The following is a 14,771-nucleotide window of genomic DNA, read 5'->3' as shown; positions in this document are numbered from 1 at the left end:
GTAAACAGTACACACGTGGTCACAACACTATAGTACTATAGTAAACAGTATACACGTGGTCACAACACTATAGTACTATAGTAAACAGTATACACGTGGTCACAACACTATACTGTAGTAAACAGTATACACGTGGTCACAACACTATAGTACTGTAGTAAAGAGTATACACGTGGTCACAAGACTATACTGTAGTAAACAGTACACACGTGGTCACAACACTATACTACTATAGTAAACAGTACACACGTGGTCACAACACTATAGTAAACACTATACACGTGGTCACAACACTATACTGTAGTAAACAGTATGCACGTGGTCACAACACTATAGTACTGTAGTAAACAGTATACACGTGGTCACAACACTATAGTACTATAGTAAACAGTATACACGTGGTCACAACACTATAGCACTGTAGTAAACAGTACACACGTGGTCACAACACTATAGTACTATAGTAAACAGTACACACGTGGTCACAACACTATAGTAAACAGTATACACGGTGTCACAACACTATACTGTAGTAAACAGTATGCACGTGGTCACAACACTATAGTACTGTAGTAAACAGTATACACGTGGTCACAACACTATAGTACTGTAGTAAACAGTATACACGTGGTCACAACACTATAGTACTGTAGTAAACAGTACACACGTGGTCACAACACTATAGTACTGTAGTAAACAGTATACACGTGGTCACAACACTATAGTACTGTAGTAAATAGTATACACGTGGTCACAACACTATAGTACTGTAGTAAACACTATACACGTGGTCACAACACTATAGTACTGTAGTAAATAGTATACACGTGGTCACAACACTATAGTACTGTAGTAAATAGTATACACGTGGTCACAACACTATAGTACTATAGTAAACAGTACACACGTGGTCACAACACTATAGTACTGTAGTAAACAGTACACACGTGGTCACAACACTATAGTACTGTAGTAAACAGTATACACGTGGTCACAACACTATAGTACTGTAGTAAACAGTACACACGTGGTCACAACACTATAGTACTGTAGTAAACAGTATACACGTGGTCACAACAATATAGTACTGTAGTAAATAGTATACACGTGGTCACAACAATATAGTACTGTAGTAAACAGTATACACGTGGTCACAACAATATAGTACTGTAGTAAACAGTATACACGTGGTCACAACACTTTAGTACTGTAGTAAACAGTATACACGTGGTCACAACACTATAGTACTGTAGTAAATAGTATACACGTGGTCACAACACTATAGTACTATAGTAAACAGTACACACGTGGTCACAATACTATAGTACTGTAGTAAACAGTACACACGTGGTCACAACACTATAGTACTGTAGTAAACAGTATACACGTGGTCACAACACTATAGTACTGTAGTAAACACTATACACGTGGTCACAACACTATAGTACTGTAGTAAACAGTATACGCTCGCACGGATGTTGACTATAAGAGTGAGGCATGCCGACTGAGACCGAGTATGGGAGATTATTACCCACAATCCCGCAGCGAGAGAGAAGAACCATTGGCTAAGTTGTGATCACGTGACACTCGGCAGACAAAGCGTTATGCTGTACACGTACTGCTCGTATTGCAAGACATCGCTCGTTTATCAAATTATTATTTATTTAAAAGTTTTGCTGGTCTTGCAAAACACTCGCAGACCAAGTTACTCACAATCCAAGGTTTCACTGTACATTTAACTTCAAAAGGCGTAAATAGCAGACAGGTTGAACATAAAATGTCGTATTCAGACATTAGCAGAAATTGACATCGGGAATAAAGCTTCAGCCACGCTCGAATAAGAGTTGGGGTGATGTTCATCTCTACTGGAAGGCCCTAAACCACTGTGAGTCGTCTACATTCCTATGGTCGGAGCCAGTCCTTCTATACGGCCACCAATGGAGAGTTTAATGGCATTTAATATGTGACGGGGTCAGAGGTTTAATTCAATAAATGCACCGTAGGATAGACGGCTGTTGGGAATGTAACAAAGAGCGAGGCTTATGGATGTGAAGGTGAGGCTGTGCGAGTCTGTAGGGCACGGCAGATCGGAGAAGTGAGAGCTTGGCCAGGGGAGATCCGGTCGAAATCTCACTCGCCTTCAAATGCCCAGAGAGCGTTACTGAGTTCACCGATGTGTTTCCATGACATTGCTAAAAAGGTTGAAAGCTAGAGTTAAGGAGGAGTGGAAAGTAGCAATGCCATAGTTTTGAATTAACTGATGTATCACGAAATGTGAGCGTTATTTGTTTAATTTGTTACGTTGCAGACAAATGTGGACATGTTTGTCGTCAATGACGCGATCGTGTGGATGAAGGCGGCGGCAGCGGCGGCGGCGAACTTAACATAGTCGGCTGGCGTGGTCGCCCTGTGTTGAACTTCTTTCGCACCATACGTAGCCAACCGTGCTAATCGGAGGTGCTGTACCCCGTCCCCCGCATGGCTTCGGCCGTCGCGTGCCCCTCTGTGGCTGTGCAGCTCGTGACCACCCCGGACCTCTTGCGCGACCAGACCGACGTCTCCCAGGAGGCCAGCGCCAAGCAGTTCCTGTACAGCGTCCTGCGGGAGGGGTGAGTGCGATAATGACACCTATTGATTGTGGGATAATGACACCTATCGATTGTAAAGCCCAGTGTTGAATCGCATTTGGCTTCACTCTGTTGTTCTCCTGTGCATTCATTCTTGGATGGCTTTTCACTCTGCTCACGGCAGCAGTGCTCCAGAACGTCTCCATCAGTCACACGGCTAGATAGACGTTCGGAATGCTCAGCTATACCCCTTTGAATAAGAGGCACAATTATTGCACAATTTCTTAGATTCTCACAAATCCCTCTTGATGCACAAACGACTGCGCTGAAGGGAAACACTGAAGCAGAAGTTTGGGGCCGGGTCAGAGCGGCCACGCGTGGGATAGACGCCTCGTCCCCGGCGCTGCCTGCGTGCCATCGCGCTGGAGGGGTTAATTGCTGAATTGAGCGCTCATGACAGCTGCAGTGGGCAGCCTGCCCACTCGGGCCAGGAGGCTGGGAGCACAGGATCCTCCCCAGGCTTTCATTGCTCAGTGCCTCGTGCTCCCGAAACCAAAGACCTGGCATGGGCCCGCCACCCAGAGCCATGCCAACTCTGGCCACTGTACGTAGTGCCCCATTGGTTGGTGGAACTAACTATTCACAGGCATACTTAGCAAAGTGTGGGATTTGCCACCTAACTTTGGGTAGGGGTGTAACGATGCATGAATTAAACGAAAAATATTGTTCATTAAGCTCACAACAAATGCGTTACATTGGGTGTGCATGAATCAATGTTTTCTTACTGGTATTTGTTGAAATTAGTTTACGTTTTTTTCTGAAGGCCCAAGTACCCGGTTTATTCATCACAATGTACGTTTGTTTTGTGTTCTTACAATAATTTGCATAAGCGTATGTGTGTTTTAGTTTTATGCAGTATGTGCACGTCTTTTTAGTACGCGTGTTCCATTGAATGTCTACTCAATAGTTAGCGGTAGTGCAACGGTTCGTGCGCTGTGGTACGAACTCTGCGACCCAAGTTCAATTCCCGCTCACGGCCAACACCAGTGACGATTAGCTGCATCGGTCCTGGGCCTCTCTTAGGTTCACTCAGCCTGAAATGAGTACCTGGTGCGATCTGTAAACATCGCCACTGCCCTCGTGTTTCCGTGACGACCTTCGTAGCTGCTTGCGAAACAGCACTTGCCCCAACAGTCTGTTAAAGGCTATACGGGTGTTCTTTGTCTTTGTCTCTTTATGTGCATATGAACATTAGTGTCACGCAAGACGGTGAACCGGCTAGATCCAGCCTTACTCATTCAGTACTCATGTAAGGCTGAGTCGACCTCGGGGAGGCCCAGGTTCCGCTACCACAAGCGAGTGGCTCTTGCGCATTGCACAGCAGGCAAGGTCCGTGCTGGGAGGGTGGTAGCGCGGCATGCTATCCCCTCCGCCTCACGGGGCTCGTTGTCTTCGTGGACGTTGCGCGCGCAGGAACAGCGAGAGCGCGGAGAGCACGCACCGCAAGGTGAACCTGGTGTTTGAGAAGATCCAGACCCTGGGCTCGAAGCGCTCGCAGAGCGTGAGCGTGCAGACCGAGCAGGTGAGCACAGCAGCTGGGGGGACGAGGTGCGCGCCCCGCGTCGCTCCTCGCGCTTTCTGCTCCGCGTACGCGTCTGGTGAAGCCCAAGCGATGTGAAGGCCCTCCCCCGTGTTCACACACACACACACACCAACCCGGTCAACATCGTGAACACGTTTAGAGTAGACGTAGCACAGCCGAGTGCAATGGCATTTGCCATAGAAAGTGTCGCGAGGCACATCATCTCATGCATGCACGATTTAGGTACAGAACGTACAGAGCACACGATAAGTTACACTTGCATTTTCTCTTTGCTGAGCTTTTAGCTGTGTAAACCTTGATAAGGGTTAGAACAAGGCAGTGGGTAGCCTGTGAGCACGTTTCTCTTTCGAGATGATGTCTGTTTATAGAGAGAGATGTCTTACAGGGTGCCCCGAGTGTGTGTGTGCATGTGAACGAGTAGGCAACAATCTAAATCGGTGTTCATCACTGGATGAGGTTTCCGCACACATTAGGGTGATCAACATGAGTGCGGCTTTATCTGCAGCCACTTGACTGTCAATAGCAATCTTCATATAATCAACGAAGTAAACAACTGGCAAGTGGATTAGCGGTTTTGCGTCGAGCGCACCATGCCGTGTCATCAGTAATTTATCGATTGTGAGTAGAGGGCTCCCGTTTCCCACGTCCCCTTGAGCTCCTCCGCACAAGGCCTTCTGATTGGTGGAAGCTGAGCGGCAAATGTCCGTGGTGGCCGACTGTGGGATGTTCCATGCCAGCGTTGCCATTGCGTGGGTAGATGCGCCTGATGCTTGTTTATTCAATAATAATTGGTGACCGTCTGTCTTGGGTGGCTTAGAGCATTATCGTAATGTTATGCCAGTGTCAGGGCACCATGTGTTTCAAAGGTCATGAATGCACATTCTGCCGTCTTTGTCAAGATAAATGTCATTTAATTTAATATACAGTAAAACCTTGGATTGCGAGCATAATTCGTTCTGGAAACGTGTTTGTAATCCAAAACACTCGTATATCAAAGCACTCGTATATCAGTTGTGATCACGTGACGCTCGGCAGATAAAGCGTATATGTACTACTCGTATTGCAAGACCTCGCTCGTTTATCAAATTAATATTAATTACAAAAATGTGCTCGTCTTGCAAAACACTCACGCAGACCAAGTTACTCACAATCCAAGGTTTTACTGTATAGGCTTTCACGGCCAAATGTATAATTTAGGATTAGTTTTGTTTTTGGGTCAGATCGTGTAAGTATGATGCCAACTTTAAGCTATACCCTCTGGCACCTGACACGGCAAATGAATCGATGTATCACTTGGGAAAATATGCCATTTGGTTTGGCCCGATGATGCTCGATGTAACCTCCAGAGAAACGTTGATAAAACAGTCGAAATCTTGGTCACTTCCGATTTTTACGAAACACTAACCCAATTGCCATATTTTTCCGAAACACTAACCCAATTGCCATATTTGCCCACGTGTCAACTTGTCCGGTGGCGGAGGGCTCAGCTACAAATTGCCATTATACGTACACGACGATCTAACCCAAAATAAACTGTTTGTGTTGTAATATTAACGCTTTTGACAGTCGCAGCCCAATCACAAAAGACTATCCCAAACAGAAAACGGGGTAAAACGTTTGTTTAGCATATCGTTGGTCATTGTCTGCTGTGTGCTTTCGTGGCCGTATGCGCGTGCTGCTGTGTGCCTCTGCCAGGCGTACGTGGCTGTGGCCGAGCTGCACGGCGTGCAGGCGGAGCGAGCGCAGCTCCAGCAGCAGCTCCGAGAGGTGGGCAGCCGCGCGTCGCACGAGGAGAAGGTGAGAGCAGGCCGCGTCGGTGCGTGCGCGCGTGGCAGACGCTTGAGATTGCTGCGCCAGCACTCTGTGACCACCTGCGATGGCACTTCCACTCTGCTACAAAGCTCGTGAAGGGCGCATCGTGGCTGTGTGTGTGTGTGGACGCGTATCAAATCGGTCGTTGTCGTGATGCACAGGTGGCACCTTGTGTTGCGTAAACCCGATAGAGTTACACACAAGGAGGGAAACCCCTTAAAACAACTTACACGTCTCGAGAATCATTGACCCTTAAGCACCCACTTAGGGGCAAACTTGTGAGCTCGATGACTCGGCGAATCGTTACACCGCTGCTTATTCAGTTTCATTCCTGCAGGCCTGATATACTGCACGCCGCTAATGGGAAGCCAACAGTGATTGTCCTTTTAATAGACTGGCTTTGCCATAGAAATGTGGAGTTTATACGTCTAGCTCAGGGCCTTTCACAGGGTTAACCACCACTCCGGTGCTTGTTGGGACAGAGAGACACTTAATTGTATTCAATGAATACCCGTATGCATATTTTATATTCGAATTTAATATCCAGAGATTCAATGAACATGCCCTTGTACAGGAGATATAGGTTTTATTTTAAATATTGAAAAAAATATTTTCACGGCAAATGTTTTTTTTATATTTTAGTTTGTAGTCCTTCCGCCGCAACTCTGATTAGTACGGTTGGCTATATACGGTGAGAAAGAAGTTGAACATACATAGGTTTAACGTAGGAGGAAGGAGTTGGAAATACAATCAGAAAATTAATCACCCTTGAAATGTAAGTGCAGCAGACGAGATTGGGTAGAGCAGACACGGTGTCTGTGGGAGTGTGGTGGTATTTCTTAGTTGTAGAGGGGATTGGAATCCGGTGCAGGGAGTGTAGAGTGGGAGTGACGGTTCCACTGTCGTTCATTTGAGTGAAGGGGACCGAGCGGCAGAGTTCTGTTTCGTGTGAAGTTCCAGAAGTCAAACAAACAGGCCTCACTTTAAGTTTCCTGGAGGCATATGCTGTCAGTTTTGGTAAGAATCCAGTCACATGCAAGGTGTTTCCCCGTTCAGATGAGTAATGGAAATTCGACATGGTGGGGCCACTATATCCGTAGTGATGACTGCTGATGACTTCCCATGAAAGGAGCACGTATGGTTATTTACCTCTCGGGGACGATAGGCTGCATCAACCTCGACCCGGGATTGAACTTTTGCAACCTCCTCATTGTGAGTTGAGTGCTGTACCCACGGCGCCACCCTGCTGGCTTGTACTGGCAATAGAGAGAGGGTACGCGGCGGTGGGGTATACGATGGACGGCCCGGCACACGGTGTGGTGTGTGTGCCTTTAACCCTGTTAATGCGCAGTGTTGACGTGACCAGAAACGTGCACTGCGCGTAGCCCTGTACAGAAAGACGGAAGCTAACATTACCCTTTAAAGGGTGTCGTTCACCTGTATCTGTTACAACGCACACCTCACTCCGATGAGCTGAAATACCACGAGCTGGAAACGTATGTCACCCAGGTGTGCGCAAGCGTAGAGAGGCGTGCGCTTTCGTTTGCACCGAGCGACAGAAAGAAGAGCTCGTGGATCGGGGGACAAATTCAAATTAGAGACGGTATGTTTATAAAAGTCTGTTCAGCCAGAGCAAGTGGCCTTGGGCAGGATACTCTGCGGCCTTGTGAAGGAGACTTGTGGCGGAATGGCAGCCAAGGAGCGGTCACAACAAGAGGGCGACCATCGCCGAGACGGCAAGATGAGATCCGTAGGAGGGAGACGGACTGTGTAGCATCATGGGACAAACCTTTATCCAGCAGTGGATGGACCATGGCTGATGATGCTGATGGCCTTGTTCGCATATCGCTTTGGTTGATGTCCTTATGGATCAGCAACATTATTATTCTTGGTTCTTTCGGTAAAGTCATGTAGAAGGGAAATAATAAAATGATACAAATTAACACAATACAATTATCGCAACACAAACAATCATCATCAGGTGTGAAAACCACAGCAAGAATTTTTTATTTATTTTTATTTTATTATTTCCCTTCTACGTGACTTTACCGAAAGAACCAAGAATATGAATCCCTGCAGTCACGAAAGCTTTTAAAACGAAAGATCAACAACATTGTTTATGGTCCAGCAAATGTGAATTATTCCACTTTTCAGCATCGCTATCCTCCGCTGTGTTAACTGCGATGTTTTTTGTTATTCTTTTCGGCATGACCACCGGCCACAACAATGTCAGCTGGAACATCCAGTCAGGCCTGTTCCCCGCGATTTAAACGGCTTCTGTTACGCACTCCGCGAGTGAATGGGAACTGTAAAGCTCTCACACGAACATGACCTCAAACAATGACGGCTGATTTTTGTGTTGTTTGAGCGGAACATGTGGGAATTTGAAAAAAGACATGGCCGTGACCGACTGTGCACAGATGCCCCCCCCCCCCGCCTTTGAATTGGCAGTGAATATCGGTGTCCATGTGCCCCCCTCTCAGAGTTTTCGAAAGGCAGAGGTGACCAAGGCGCAAGTTTAACGCAGATGCACGGTGCCCCCCCCCCCCCCTCCGAGCGCCCTCCCACCCCCCATGTGTCGATGACGTCGTGCACGGTTGTGTTCCCTCTGAGGCGGGGAGCGCTCTCGGTGCGCGACGCTGAGCTCGGAGTTCGGCGTGCCGTGTGATTGGTTCCATTTTCTTTCCGTTCATTTGGAACCCTCCTCGACAAGTTGCTTTTGCATCGGTTCTTACCGTGATTGATGTGTCGACACATGCCAACGGTGAAATTATCTCTAGCATCACGTTTAGCCTGGTCACTGAGGCTCTAGTCTCACGTTCAGCTTGATCCCTGAGGCTCTGGTATCACGTTCAGCCTGGTCCCTGATGTGCTCGTCTCAAGTTCCGATTGAAAGCATTCATGTATTACCTGTGGCCGTTTTTCTGTATCTCCATCCATCTATCTGTAGCGGGGGGAGGGGTCTTGATAACTCTCGTAAACATGATCCAATATTAGTGACATTTGAGTGCAAAGCTGTGTTCGTATTAGAGCTTTGTCATCTGTAAAAAAATGTCCAAATTGACCAAATAGTTGGCTAAAACTTGGCAGTTAAAAAATACTCTTTGGTTCTTTCGGTAAACAAAATAAATTGTATAATAAATAATTATCTTTCTACGTGACTTTACCGAAAGAACCAAAGAGTAATTCCTGCAGTCACGAAAGCTTCAGATCAAGTTAAAAAAGATATAATCCTAAATGAAAGAGCCTTCTTCATGGCCAAGGCGATGACGTCGCACATCACGCGCCCGATTTACCTGTGACGCCATCTCGCGACGGTGTATGTCACGCACCGTGTCGCGTATTGTCTTGTCGCATGGCTTGAAGACTAACTTGTACGAATCAATGTCCTTTGGTGCTAATGACCCACAGAAACAGCTAGGCAGCTGATGAAATCAGACATTGAACCCACGCAGAGCAGTTAGTTGTGGATTGTGCCAACCCACAAGGTTATTCAGCCGCACTGAGTGGCACGGCGTTCGCCCCATGGCCCGGGTGGAATGGGACAATTGCCATTTGTGAATTGGCGGCTCCAAGCTGATCACGACGGTAGCACGCAGGTGCTGTGGGCGATGTGCTTGTCCTGGTCTCGGGGGAACGCCTGCTGGAGCTCCGTTTCTAGTGACCTGTGCCTGTTTAGGGGTCCATGACCCTCTGCCTCCTCAGCGCAACACTTTGTACCTCGATTTGCTCACCACTTGCAGAAGTAGCCAGACCACCCTGACAATGGCTGAACACTTGTATTACCATTGGACTTTGAGAGATAATTTTAATCTGAGAACCCAAGGACACTTTCGATATCAGTGGCTTCAAATGTTGTTCCAGAGGAGGGGAGAACGTGTTTATGGTTTTTACACGCTTTCTATTAACTCACTCCGTCTGTTGTTGTTGTTGTTGTATCCTCAAATATTGTAACTCAATTTTAACCCACTTCCCAATGTGGTATCGACTGAAAACTTGGTATACTTATGTCTTACTGATGACAATACTATATTCTATCATAAAAAATAAAATAGATATTTTTAAGCATGATTTTTTATTCTAGATTTGAAGCTTTCGTGACTGCAAGGATCCATACTCTTTGGTTCTATTCGGTAAAGTCACGTAGGTAAAAAATAAAACAACAAAAATCACGACGTTTCGGCCACAACACAAGTGGCCTTCATCAGGTGAAGGGACCGTACTGTCCAGAGGACAGCATTGGAGTGAAGACAGCCAAGCCCAGGTCGAATAGAACCAAAGAGTATGATTTTCTTATACGTTATGTTTCGGCTTGGGTCTAATTTACAGCCAACTAACGTTGGCTGTAAATCACCACGGCCCCTTACGTTATGGCAAGCTTCGGCGCCACTTCCTAGAGTCGTGGAGTTCTTCCATTACCCGTATGGTACATTTCATTAAAGCGTGTTTACATTTTTTTATATTACTTTTAAGGCAAAATGTAAAACAACCAGCAGAGATGGCTATGCAATTGACTAATGTTTCAGGAACTGGCTGTTCTTCAGGGCATTCCCCTTTCTCTGCTCTGCAGAGCAGCCAGTTTCTTGTACAAGTCACTGCCAATGCAGACGGTGGTGAGGAGTTAATGGCTCAATGATGCTTCTCTGTATTCTTCGTTATTCTGCTGTTCAACTAAACGGCAGACGTACGGGGCATGTGGCATCCCTTCCCAACTGTATATGTGTGTATCGGGAACTAAGTAAAATGTGAATACAACATCAGTCTCTTCGCTGACCAGAAAGCACAATTCCAAGTTCAATTGATTTTATTAGTACTGCACTCTGTAAGTCTATCATTCGAAGACTGCTGAACGAGGATGTCCATGATTAACGTTTTGGCGTTACTCCTATTACATTCCTCGATAGAGATTTCATTCGGGTTTGTGTCTTGGGCTGTTATGGATTTTGAAAACTCCCTGGATGCTGTGGCATATGCTGATCTTATAGCAGTGTGTGTATTGAACATCTACGCCACAGTGGAGAAATGTTAACTTCCTCGCCTGGTATACAGGAGTAATGTGTTTGGTCCCAACCATGACGCCTGTATATTTGGAGTTTGCATGTTCTCCCTGTGGTCACGTGGATTTTTCTCCAGGCTCGCCGGTGTTCCCCTCCAACATTTATGAAACATGCGTTTAGAGTATTTGGCTGCTAAAAATTTCCATGTAAAAAGCCACTACTTGTTGAGCTATCATTTGTGGCCAAGTCACTTCTGAAAAAGACCTACATTGCTCAGTAGGCCTTAGCCAGTATTTTTTTTTTACAAATTTGACTTGAAATTATCTTTAAAAATGAAGAGGTTAAAGTAAAGTGTCACGGTTGTGTAGAGGAGTAATATGGGGGCGTGACGTCATGCGCGCTATCCAGTGCGATGACGTCATGGGACGTGACGTCATGCACGCTGGGCGGGGCGGTGATGTCATGCCTCCTCTAGGTACTTAAGGGGGGGACCCTGTGATGAAAGCGGGGTCACTGTGGGAGCCCCGGGATAGAACGGTTGAAGAGCCAGCCAGGGGTAGAGATGAAGGAGTCCGGAGAGAAGCCGGTGGTAGTCATAGAGGAGGTGGTGCTCTCCCCGGTCGGTCGGTGTTGGCTGAATCCCCGATCCGACTCGAGGGAGAGAGCCCTGGAGCTAGCCAAGCTAGGAACGGACAGAGTGCGGGGTCTAATAATAGGGTTTTCCCCTTTTTTCTGGCAACAAAACTGAAACCTTTTTACAAGGATCCATGTCTGCATTTACCACAATACCTGCAGTCAAAATGCAAACAAAAAAAACACACTATGATAATATATGCATTGTCCTTGAAACTGATTGGTCCACACCAAGGGACGGCCTTCTTTTGAGCCTCGACCCAATTGGTGCTCGACCAGATGACATTTTGGTACTGGAAAAGGAGGTCTAATGATGTCGAGTGCAGGGTCGTGTGGAAGAGTTATCTAAACCCTGAATAAATATCCGGCGCAAGCACTTACATGAAGATCTGCCTCCGAGTCATCATTTGCACCACAACCAGTTGTAATAAGATAGGGGACTTGGGATGTAATGCCATGGCCTCTGCTGATGAGCTTTCACTTGGCAGGTGAAGCGCAGGAGTGTGTGGCTGCGCTGTCCTTTCGGGGGTTGTGAGGGATCCAAATGAATGCTTTGCTGCGTGCCCACTGCCCAGGTGCCAGGGCCGCGAGTCAAAGTGCATCCCGAAAGAGCACCGGGTCGTTTTGAATCGGAAGTGGAATGTCCACATTTCGATGGCAGGAATCGTAGCAAGCAAGCACTGTTAACTTCCCAAAACTCTTTTGGTTGATGCTGGAGGGATGATGGTCCGAGTTAACCCCAGCCCAGATTCAAACTCACAGCCTTCTGATGGCAAGTTTCCTGCTCTGCCACATCGCGCAGCTGGATATCGAGGGCTGCAAGTGAAACGTAGTAACATGGTGTGGGTGGTGTGTGGATGTGTTCTTGTTTGCGACGTGTCAGAGCCGTGCGGCCGCGCAAGCGGAGCTGGCGAAGCTAAAGGAGAGCCTGGCGGCGGCGCGGAGGGACGCAGACGACAAGGCCCAGGAGGTGCAGCGCTGGCGCGAGCAGCTGGAGCAGGCGGACGCCCGCCTCGCAACAACGCAGCACTCGTACGGCTCGCAACAGGGGCGGCCGAGCACCCGCACTAGTCCCGCACCACTAGTGCGCACGCACCGCACACACGTGTCCTGGCCACACTGGTGCAGCGCCCGCACTCGTCCCGCACCACTACAGCGCACGCACCGCACACACGTGTCCTGGCCATGGCGCTGCATGTGCGTCAGATTAAAGCTTACATAATACGAAGCGATGTACACGTATGGTCAAGTCAACGGGTGCACTCCGAGCCCGGCTGTAGGTCCTGGTCAGCTCACGGTCTAGCTGGAAGATGACTGGGTATGGAGACTCGGTGTGAGATTGCCCAGAGTGGACCAGCATAAAGGAAGCAATGGGGCTGTATCCATGTGCTTGGATCTCGGTGCTGTCTAGCGGAGGAGCCTGGCAATGTGGAGGTTGTTGAGGTGGGGTTCGGATGGCGGTTGGGGTGAGGCTGGTTGGATTGAGGATTAGGTTTGCAGTTGAGTTGTGGGTTGAGTTTACTTCAGTGCACTTGAAGGTGAGCCAAGATAATGGGCGATTCAGCAGTGTTGCATTGGGGGTTGAGTTGGTAGCTTAGTTGAGATTGGGTGAGGTGGGGTGTCCATTTGGAGGCTGGTGGAGCTGGTGGTTGAGTTTGGGGTTTACTTGGAGGTTTTGTTGAGTTGATGAGTGTATTGCAAGTGGAGTTGGAAGTTGAGAGTGCTTGTGATAGTAAAGCTGGTCATTGTCAGCAGTTGAGTTAGTGGTTGTTTTGTGGGTTGTATTAAAGTTGGAGATTGAGTTTGTAGTGGAGGTGGAGTTTGAGTTGGTGGTTGGGTTGAGTTGGAGGTTTAGTAAGAGGTTGAACTGGGTGTTGAATTGGAGGTTGGCTTGGGTGCTGAGTTGGGGGGGGGGGGGGGTAGTGTTGGGCGTTGAATTGTAGGTAGAGTGGGAGGTTGAGTGGGAGTTTGTAGTGGGTCCCGCGAGTGCGAGGTGGAGTTTGGCGTTGGCTGAGTGCGGTTGGTCTCCACGTGCCCCAGGCTGGAGGAGGTGGAGGGCGAGCGCTCGGCCCTGCAGCGCGAGATGCGTGACCTGAAGAGCCAGCTGTCGGAAATGCACGACGAGCTGGACCAGGCCAAGCACTCGGCCGCGGAGCAGGAGGAGAGGAAGACGCTGCTGCAGGTGCTCGCGCGCGCACACGTCGGCCCATCCCACGGCGTGCGGGCGGCGGCACGGCCACAGCCTGTGCGGCCGTGCGCTCGCATGGCCACTACACAAGAGTTGGAGGCGTCGTACGTTTGCGTGTGTGCACGTGCGTTTGGGCGGTATCATTTAACGTGTGTGTGTGACCAGATTTATCATGCGTGTGGAAGTAAAACAAGCATTGTCGCTACATCATGAGGCCTCCTTTGCCAGTACCAAAATATAATGATAGGGTTTTTCCTCTTTTTTTATGGCAACAAAACTGACACATTTTGCAAAGGATCATGGTTACATTAACCACAATACTTGCAGTCAGAATGCATACACAAAACAACACTCTGGTAATTTATTCATTGTCCTTGAAACTGGTTGGTCCACACCAGCTTTCCCCTAGAGCCTAGTCTCATACGGTGCTCGACCAGATGACGCCTAATTAGTTTCAAGGATAATGCATAAATGATCAGAGTGTTGTTTTTTGTTTGCATTCTGACTGCAAGTATTGTGGTTAATGTAAACATGATTCCTTGCAAAAGGTTTCAGTTTTGTCGCCAGAAAAAAAAGTGAAAAACCTTATTTTTATAAGCGTTGTCGCATCTATTGGCCGTATTACTAGCTCGTAGCTTTAGTTGCAAGTGCAGGTATCTAGTTTTATCTTGTTTAACCAGGAAACAACACAACTGGAGGGGAGTTTCTTCGGAGAATGCGCTAATTGATAAACAGTGGGCTCGGGAGATGTGCTGATGTGGTACTGGGAAATAGGCCTCTGGAGGAAGCTTCGTGAATGATGCTGCTGGGGCAGCTGGTGGCCGTCTGCGAGAAATAGAGGGCTCACCACTTCACGTAATGCATCAAGCAGCTACAGTGCAGCAAGTTGGCACAATGGGCAGTGTAGATGGTGCATCGGTCTGCATCTGTCACGCACGTTAGTGTGGATGAGACTGCGTACTGCTGCGTGC

At 47.8% G+C, this 14,771-nt stretch overlaps 1 protein-coding gene across 4 annotated transcripts in view; it reads left to right on the top strand.

Moving 5' to 3' along the window:
* The window catches only part of LOC116940306 (cingulin-like protein 1), a 126,406-nt gene that overhangs the window by 43,335 nt on the left and 68,300 nt on the right, over positions 1–14,771 (top strand). For all 4 annotated transcript variants that reach the window (XM_076053594.1, XM_076053550.1, XM_076053503.1 and 1 more), the window contains exons 3-7: positions 2,518–2,609; positions 4,041–4,149; positions 5,866–5,967; positions 12,496–12,644; positions 13,653–13,794. In XM_076053594.1, coding sequence (XP_075909709.1) covers positions 2,518–2,609; positions 4,041–4,149; positions 5,866–5,967; positions 12,496–12,644; positions 13,653–13,794 — 594 coding nt within the window. The remainder of the gene's footprint in view (positions 1–2,517; positions 2,610–4,040; positions 4,150–5,865; positions 5,968–12,495; positions 12,645–13,652; positions 13,795–14,771) is intronic.

Source organism: Petromyzon marinus, chromosome 1 (assembly GCF_048934315.1).
Source record: "Petromyzon marinus isolate PM22_M1 ecotype Great Lakes invasive population chromosome 1, UKy_Petmar_22M1.pri1.0, whole genome shotgun sequence".
NCBI lineage: Eukaryota > Metazoa > Chordata > Hyperoartia > Petromyzontiformes > Petromyzontidae > Petromyzon > Petromyzon marinus.
Note: the sequence above shows the minus strand (reverse complement) of the source record. Positions and strands in the feature narration are given on the sequence as shown.